Raw genomic sequence first — 9,310 nt, forward strand, 5'->3', positions numbered from 1 at the left:
TAGAGATAATTATGGGAGCTATAAACTAACATTTTCTATTTCATTGTAAATCTGGGGTGCCATTATGAACATGGTACAAATACAGTTGCAGATCACCACAAAGTTTAAATAGTACTACAAGTGTTAATTTTTAGGATTGCAGTTGCGGGACTTTGTGCATACAGAACGCATACTAGTTATAAAGCAGCAGAGCAAATTAGACCCTAAAATAGAATGTCTACCATCATTTACTACCCTCATGGTGATCCAAACCCGTATGACTTTTTTCTCCTGTGGAACACAAAAGGTGTTTTTGGAGGTGGCAGAATGTTGCCTCAGTCACCATTCACTTCCATTGCATCTTTATCCATACAGTGCCAAACATCTCCTGCAATTGATTTGAATCTTTTAGCCATGTTTCCATTGATCATGGTAATGGGGGTAGATTCTGGAGGTACCTCCCCCTGGAATCTACACCCCTGTCCTTCTGTGTTCCACTAACATCTCTTAGCCATCAAACCAATAATACTTTTTTTTTCTTTCTTTTTTTTTTTTTTGGTAGATGCTCCCTTAAATCTACAGTCAATAAAGTCCACATATCACATTAATTGCAATTTCCATGGCAGGTTGTTGAGACTTTAAATCAGTAAAAAAGTATGTGGCTACAAAACAAAACTATGCCTATACATTCAATGTATAGGCATAGTGCACTGTAAAGAGTTTTAAATATTTGTTGTTCAATTTATCAGTTGAACAACAAATATTTAAAACCCTTTACAGTGCACTATGCCTATACATTGAATCATACAGTGCATTAGTAAGTAATTTTTCTTCTATTTGTACCTAAATGCCGATTACAGTTTTTATTTTTATGTGGTACTGTGTGTTTGTTAAGTTACTTGAATGAAACTCTCCATTTCAGCTCCTTTTCAGTACAAACTTAGCAAGTAAGTTCTGATTCTGGTGGCGTTTTTCTTTTTCTTTTCTTTTCTTTTCTTTTTTTTTTTTTTAAGCGTTAAACCAGTTAACTGGGACATTAAGACTGACAACCTTTGATACAAAGTTTCTATTAATGTGTTGAATATTGATGTAATAGAAACCCGCTCACTTCCCTGAAACGCAGGAACATACTGCGCATGCTCGGTCATGCAGCAAATGATTGGCTGAGAGCTGCGCGCGAACAAAATATCTGTTCAAACTCAAAGTCGCTTCCGTACTAGAGGTCGAGAGATACACATGTTGATTTTGAATGAAAATCTGTCAAATATAAACGCAAAAATGGAAAGTGATAAAATGGAAGAAATCACAGGGAAGTTAGAGGGGTAAGTCATCAAAAATTGCCTGTGTGCCGCAAAGACATTTTCTTGAGTAAATCCGTTAAGCTCGATTACGAGCAAAGACTGTTGATGTAAATAGAGAACATGCTTTAATTTAGTTTCGTCTTATTGCAGGTCTCTGTCTATGGACACGGAAAAGATGGACACATACGACAGGTTTTTTTTTTGTTTGTTTGTTTTTTGTCTTGCATGAAATGTGTACCTCTACAATCTGAATCTACCTCATTTCACTAGGAAGGTCTTAGTGAATGTGGGTAGCTGACAAGACGTGTGATATGCTTTACTCTAAAATAGTTTATTTTTCTTTTCTTTTTCTTATTCTTGTATAATTGTATGCAGTGTTTGATTTAATGTTACACCAGAATACACCAAATTTGTAAAAGAAAATTGTCACTCCCCAAGACTATTTACTCTTAGTGACCGGCTATACACACACACACACACACACACACACACACACACACATATATATATATATTAATCCTGAGAAGTGGCAATTTTCTTATTTCACACATTTTACAATTTCTTTGTGTGTATTTTGCAGTTTACCTGGCTTTTCTAGCACGCAGTTCCCCGACAACAATTTTACCAGCTGAGCCACAATGTCAGAGCTGACATACAATACGCTGTTCATGTACAAATTTACAGATTTATAATGCATAACATGTTTTTACTTAGAATTATGAGGTTAAAATTTAAATAAATATGTAATGAAAAGTGTATATTTAGGTGCAACTCATCAACTTTTCACCATTAATCACCTTTTTATAAAATAAAAGTTTAATTAAATAGTCCTGCAGTGTGACAAATTCATTTGTTTGTCATGTAGTCTCTCACTTAAAGGAATAGTTCATAAATCACAATGATGTCATAATTTACTCACCTTCATATCATTCCGAAAACATATGACTTTCTCATGCAATAGGTTTTGGTTGGAACAACCTGATGCTTGAATAATTTTTCAGTAAAAATCTTGACGTCTGGTTTGTGTTCATTAGCGCTCTGAGTGAAACTGGTTCACAGTGGTTTATCTGTTTATGCCAGAACTTGCGTTGTTTAGTGCTTAAAAACAACACAAGTTCTCATGAGAACACGTGTGCTACTGTGAACAAGCTTCTCTCATGAACACACAGTGGACGTCAAGATTTTGCTGAAAAATGACTCATATCTGGTTGTAAATTCTCCTTTTGCGTTCCACACAAGAAAGAAAGTCATACTGGTTTGGAATGACATGAGTAAATTATGGCAAAATTAACATTTTTAGTGTACAATTTTTTTTTTTAATATGAGGTCAAAAAACTGTATAGTAACTATACAAGAATTCAAATGTTTAAAATAATTTTAAGATGAAGTATAGCATGTCACATTGCAGGACACAGCAGTCACTGCTTGAAATGTCATGTCAAATACCCAGGAACAGTTTTACTGTGGCTATTATTAGAGTGTGTATGACTGTATGTAAGTGCTTCTTGTGTTGTTCCTGTGTAACAGTTAGTGTTGTTGGGTTGCTTTCGCAGATACCGGCAGGAGGGGAAGGAGGCTGCCCTGCGCGGTGAGCTGCCTCGTGCTCTTGAGCTGTTCCAGCTGGCTTACCAGCTGCAGCCGAGTGACAAGCTAAAGAAACGGATCCAGGCCATACAGGAACTAGTTCAGAGAGAGGAGGAAGATGAGGAAGAGTTTGTGAACGTGAATGATTCTGGGCTGAAGCTTTATAAGGGCCTCTATGACAAACTTTATGAGCATCAGATAGAGGGTGTGGCGTTCCTGTACAGTCTATACAGAGATGGAAGGAAAGGGGGAATCCTGGCGGACGACATGGGCCTTGGAAAGACTATCCAGGTCATCTCATTTTTGTCAGGGATGTACGATGCAGAGCTGGCCAGTCACACGCTGTTAGTAATGCCAACATCACTCATAAAGAACTGGGTGCGAGAGTTTGCCAAGTGGACCCCTGGCATGCGAGTGAAAGAGTTCCACGGCCCCAGCAAAGCTGAGCGGAACAGGAACTTGGAGCGAATCCAGCGCAAGGGTGGCGTCGTCATAACCACCTACCAGATGCTCATCAACAATTACGAGCAACTTGCGTCCTTTGACAGGGGTGAGTTCCGCTGGGACTACGTCATCCTGGACGAGGCCCACAAAATTAAAACTTCATCTACTAAAACGGCCAAAAGCGCTCACGCCATCCCAGCAAGAAACCGCGTGCTACTGACTGGCACTCCAGTTCAGAACAACTTACGTGAGATGTGGGCACTATTTGACTTTGCTTGTCAGGGGTCGCTGCTGGGAACCTCCAAAACATTCAAAACGGAGTATGAGAATCCAATCACACGTGCACGGGAGAAAGATGCCACACCCGGAGAGAAAGCTCTTGGATTGAGGATCTCTCAAAACCTGATGGACATCATCAAGCCTTATTTCCTGAGGCGGACAAAAGCAGATGTTCAGCACAAAAAGCAGAGAGCTTATGGAGAAGGCAATCAGAACAAGGAAAATCAAGAGAACAAATGTCCAAATGCTGGCCAAGGTGCTGAGATGCCTTCGCTGACGCGAAAGAATGACTTAATTGTGTGGACATACTTGAGCTCAGTGCAGGAAGACATTTATAACCAATTCATCTCGCTGGACCAAATTAAGGAGCTATTGCTTACTACAAGGTCCCCACTGGCAGAGCTCACGTTGCTCAAGAAGCTCTGTGACCATCCCAGACTCCTCTCTGCTCGAGCTGTGACTCAGCTAGGCCTCGAGCAGGGATCTGCCTCTCCGGATGATGAGTCCACAGCGAGTCAGATTGATCATATTTCAGATGAGACTTTGATCGGTGAGTCGGGGAAGCTGCAGTTTCTTGTGTCTCTGATGGAATGTCTCCGTGAGGAGGGGCATCGTACCCTGATCTTCTCCCAGTCGAGGAAGATGCTGGACATCATGGAGCGTGTCCTGCGGAACAGAGGCTTTCGTCTGCTGCGTGTGGACGGTACAGTGACGCAACTGGCGGAAAGGGAGAAGCGTATTATGCTGTTTCAGACAGACAGACGCTACACTATCTTCCTCCTCACCACTCAGGTGGGTGGCGTCGGCATCACACTAACTGCTGCTAACCGTGTTGTGATCTTTGACCCGAGCTGGAACCCTGCAACAGATGCTCAGGCTGTGGACCGTGCCTACCGCATTGGCCAAACCGAAAATGTCATCATCTATCGACTCATCACCTGTGGTACCGTGGAGGAGAAGATCTACCGCAGACAGGTTACACTTTTCATTTATTTAATTTTAACTTTACCACTTTACCTTAGAGCATTTCGCCTAAAGCTGTGTCTGTGAGTGTAAGAAAAGAGCATCTTCAAAGCGGTCATATTATACATTTTCAACAATGTTTTTCATGATGTCCATGCACAATGTTACTTTAAAGTTTTGGTGACAACATAGCCATAATTGAATTTATCACAATGATTTTCCACTCTCTTTCTCACCCATACAATTAAACGAGGTGTTTTTTGCTGCTGTGCATTTAAGACTTAAATGTATACATGCAGTCTTCTCATGTGAAAGGGAAACAGTAATTTCCTGCACTCACACAAATGGGCATGTTTGCTTTTGGGTCCATTGTATTTAAAAGAGACTCAGATATTCAATAAAAGTTCTCCTTATGTGTTCTGCATTTTAAAAAAAATTTAATATGGGTTTAGAACGATATGGGGGTGACAGAATTTTAATTTTGGGGTAAAATATTTCATTAACAGTTTGTCACATTTCAGTGTAGATTGTTTTGTGAACCTGTTACAATGTAATGTTTAGGCTTAGCAAGGAGGCTGTTGTTGAAGAATGGAGAAGTTGAAAATTATATTGGACCCAGCAGCAAATCCACTCTTCTTTGAACGCAGCAAACCATTGTTCCTCATCGCATGCTGTATGTAAAGAGGACATTTCCACAGAAAGCTGAAATGCACAGCAGCAAAAAACTGTTCCCCTTTAATTTTAAGGCTCAGAGATAGAGCTTTGTTGATAGTCAAATATCGATATATCGCGATACTTTTTCTCACTTGCATATGCAACTAAAAATGTGTGCTATTAGCCACTGGCTGGTAATTTTTCAGATTTCACTCACCAGTGTTTAAGTAGTGTAGTGCCGAAGAGTTCAGCAACGGGATCATTTCACTGTGTTGAGAGTAAAAGTTTTGACTCTTTCTGTGAAATGTGTCTCCAAAGATGAAGCTCACACTCCTTGCAATCCATTTGTTATTTAATAATGTCTCTTTTATACCCTTACTGATCTCTACAGTCAGTTACTGATCAAAAAATAAAAATAAACATTTAATTCTAATCACACATAGCACTTATGGTGTAAAGTTGCCATTCGACCAAAACAAAGACTTCTGTCAAAGTCCCAGCCGCTGGTCTTAAATGAGACCGTACCGTTTAGAACTTGTTCTGCATATCAGTGTAAATACTTGTAAATAGTACAAATTAGGCATGTAAACAACAAACATGTACCATAATTTAAGATATGCAGTTTCAAGACATATTTATTTATAGAATACATGGACATTGTATATTTTTAAAAAGCTAAAATGTGACCAAAATGATGAAAAATGTATGATAAAATAAAAGTAGTAACATTTATATTTCTATAATTTAACAAGTTAAAAGGTCCCAGGTGTAATTAATAACAGCATTAGTGGGGCCTGGATAGCTCATCGAGTGTTAATGCTGACTACCACCCCTGGAGTCGTGAGTTCGAATCCAGGGTGTGCTGAGCGACTCCAGCCAGGTCTCCTAAGCAACCAAATTGGCCCGGTTGCTAGGGAGGGTAGAGTCACATGGGGTAACATACTCGTAGTCGCGAGTAGTGGTTCTTGCTCTCAATGGGGCGCATGGTAAGTTGTGCGTGGATCACGGAGAGTAGCATGAGCCTCCACATGCTGTGAGTCTCCACGGTGTCATGCACAACATGCCACATGATAAGATGCGTGGATTGACGGTCTCAGAAGCGGAAGCAACTGAGACTTGTCCTCCTCCACCCGGATTGTGGTGAGTAACCGCGCCACCATGAGGACCTGCTAAGTAGTGGGAATTGGGCATTCTAAATTGGGAGAAAAGGGGATAAAAAAAATAAAATAACAGCATTAGCTTTTGTACTATATTTAAGCAAAATGGACATTATAACTGTAATGTACCCAAATGAATTGGAATTAAAATCTTGTTAATTGGAATTGAATCATGATATCTTTTTGTATCGTGATATATCAAATAGTGACGTGTATTGCGATACGTATCGTATCGTGAGGTGGCTGGTGATACCCAGTCCTTGTCAGAGAGGGTAAAAGTGGCCACCAAAAACTAAATTATGACTATTTGCTAATGTTGCCAAAGTTTATTGTTTTGTTCCAAAAATAGTCAAAATTTAGGACATCTTGGAATTATTAATTAAATACTGAAGTAATATATGATACAAGTAAAATAATAAAATATGTCAAAAAATGACACTTCATTTTTGGGTTAGCTTTTCCTTTAAGGCTGAACTGAAGTATAGAAAAAAAGAACATCCAATTATTTTTAATTTTACTATTTGGCAAGTAGTGGTTTCATAAAAATGTGTGAAGATGTGACAGTTAAACTAGCTGTTTTCTGGTGTGCTAGTGTCAGAAAAATAGTTCAAAATAATGCCTGAAATACAGTAACATTGTTTTTTTTTTTTTTTTTTTTTAACATTGGTTCTACCTCTACAGGTGTTTAAAGATTCTCTTATACGGCAGACAACCGGTGACAAGAAAAACCCCTTCCGTTACTTCAGCAAGCAGGAGCTGCGAGAACTGTTTAACCTCGAGGATCCACGCACATCCTCCACTCAGCAGCAACTACAGGCCATGCATTCGCAAAGTCGCCGCTCTGATACGAAACTGGACCAGCACATCGCTCGCCTTCACAGTATGGAGATGTTTGGCATCTCCGATCATGACCTAATGTTCACTAAAGAGGCAGCTGCTGATGAAGACGTCCCTGAGAATGCAGAATCGCATCATTACATACAGACTCGAGTCCAGAAAGCACAAGAGCTTATGCAGGCAGAATCAGAACTACATGGCCAGCTGATGGACAGCATGGCCCAGAACACTGAACCGGCTTGGCTCAGGCTGTCAGGGCAGCGTGGACTGCAGACATCTGCCGGTAGAGACTGCCCAGCCCCTCCTTGTACCAAAGACTTGCCAGTTATGGTGGATCTGACTCATAACAGTTTTGATGAGCCAGAACTGGAGGAGGAAGAGGAGCAGAACTCACTGTCTGTCGAGGAAGTTGTAGGTGGAGGTGTGCTTGTGGATGACGCATCATCTCAGTCAGGTGGAAAAAGGGATTCCACTGTTGTGAAGACTGAGATTAGCCCTGCTGCTGACAGATTGGCTCATAGTCAGCATGTAATCACGCTGGATGACAGTTTAAATGTGGCGGATGAGCAACAAAACTCTGTACACACCTCATCAATGCTCTCACACCAGTTCCCCAAGCTGGGAGACCTTTCTGTAATGTCTGATCATCTTGATGACGAAAAAGCTCAGACTGACAGTCCCCATTCAAATCTGCTCTCATCGCCCTCATCTCCAATGGCCACTGCAAGGGAGTCGTCTAAGGTGGAGATAGAGTTGCTTCAAGGAAACTTCAATTTGCAGCTTGAGGACAGTGCAGATATGTTCTCCGTTGAGGATGAGGAAGTTCATGAAGAAGGGGAGTCAGTAGCAGAGGAAAGTGCAGAGTTTCAGCTTCAGATGGATATCAGTGGAGAGAAACTGGAAACAGCCAGTATCCATGTCAGCAGACCAGTCAGTAACCAAAACAACAGTGGAATCAGAATCCATAACAACAGTGGAATCAGAAACCATAACAACAGTGAGGTCAGTAAGCATGAATCTCTTATAAGACAGCATTCTGCTTTGAACACAACTGCAGATGACTCCTTTGTGCATTCTGTTCGGACAAAGAAAAAGAGGCAGGTCATCTCTGACAGTGAAGAAGAAGAGGAGGACGAAGAGTCAGAGAGGCCATGTTTAAGTAGCAGCCCATTGGCTGGTGGCCTTAGCAGCCTGGGCTCCTCCACACCAAAATCCTCTCTGATTGACAGTTCTCGACTCAGGCGCAGCCTGAATACCTCAGTGGCATCAAGAAGGTCTCTTGTGATGTCTGTGCTCGACAATGATTCTGACGAGGAGTCAGCAGAGCTTATTGATGGAACCTACGAATCAGATCAGCCATCTGAAGCCAGTGAAACTCATGCAGATGAATCTGTGATGGAAGAGGAAGAGCCAAGTGGAGAGACTCTAAACACAGAGGAGTGTAAAAGTGATGAGGAGGATGAGCTTGAAGAGGAAAAAGAAAGTGTAGAGTCAAGAGGAGACAAGGAGCAAGAAGAATGGCACAGTGCCTTAACCGAATCCACTGAAGATGTTGAACTAGAGTCTAGTGAAATGATGGACCAGTGTGCCCCAGTTCTTCCAGTTAGTTCCTTTAGCAGTGATGTGACAGCCACAAAAGAGGACACATACGAGTCACTGGTTCTTTCTGGTAAACATAGTTTGGCAGAAGGTAGGAAGCAGGAAGCTCTGGATTTCTTTCTGAAGGCGATTGACATAAATACCGGTGACGCTGAGATCCAACTCCTGATTATTCAGTTGTACAGACAACTTAGCCTGGGAAATTAAACAATGCATACACACATGTAAGATTTTATCTTATCTGTACCATATAGAGACATTTTTGTCATGTGTTTTGCACAGACTAAATATGATAGAAGCTACAGAAAAGGCCAGACGAGCTAGTTAATAAAAGTATATTGTGTATCTTAAAACAGTTCATGTTTTTTTTTTTCAACAACCTGGATGTTGTTCTTGGTTTATTGATTTTCCTTAATTTTTTTCTCTTTTGTTTGAGATGCATTCCATTTATCGTATTCCAGCACAAAGTGGATTGTGGGGAAACAAATAATTAAAAAATATTTCGTAGCTTGT

General features: G+C 40.7%; 1 protein-coding gene across 1 annotated transcript; it reads left to right on the forward strand.

The window, feature by feature from the left end:
• The first annotated feature begins 1,179 nt into the window (after positions 1–1,179).
• LOC127428495 (DNA excision repair protein ERCC-6-like) lies at positions 1,180–9,310 on the forward strand. Its single transcript, XM_051676915.1, has 4 exons — positions 1,180–1,301; positions 1,431–1,472; positions 2,834–4,562; positions 7,043–9,310. The coding sequence occupies exons 1-4, from the start codon at positions 1,216–1,218 to the stop codon at positions 9,002–9,004; spliced, it is 3,819 nt and encodes a 1,272-aa protein (XP_051532875.1). The 5' UTR covers positions 1,180–1,215; the 3' UTR covers positions 9,005–9,310.

The sequence above is a fragment of the Myxocyprinus asiaticus genome, chromosome 3 (assembly GCF_019703515.2).
Source record: "Myxocyprinus asiaticus isolate MX2 ecotype Aquarium Trade chromosome 3, UBuf_Myxa_2, whole genome shotgun sequence".
Taxonomy (NCBI): domain Eukaryota; kingdom Metazoa; phylum Chordata; class Actinopteri; order Cypriniformes; family Catostomidae; genus Myxocyprinus; species Myxocyprinus asiaticus.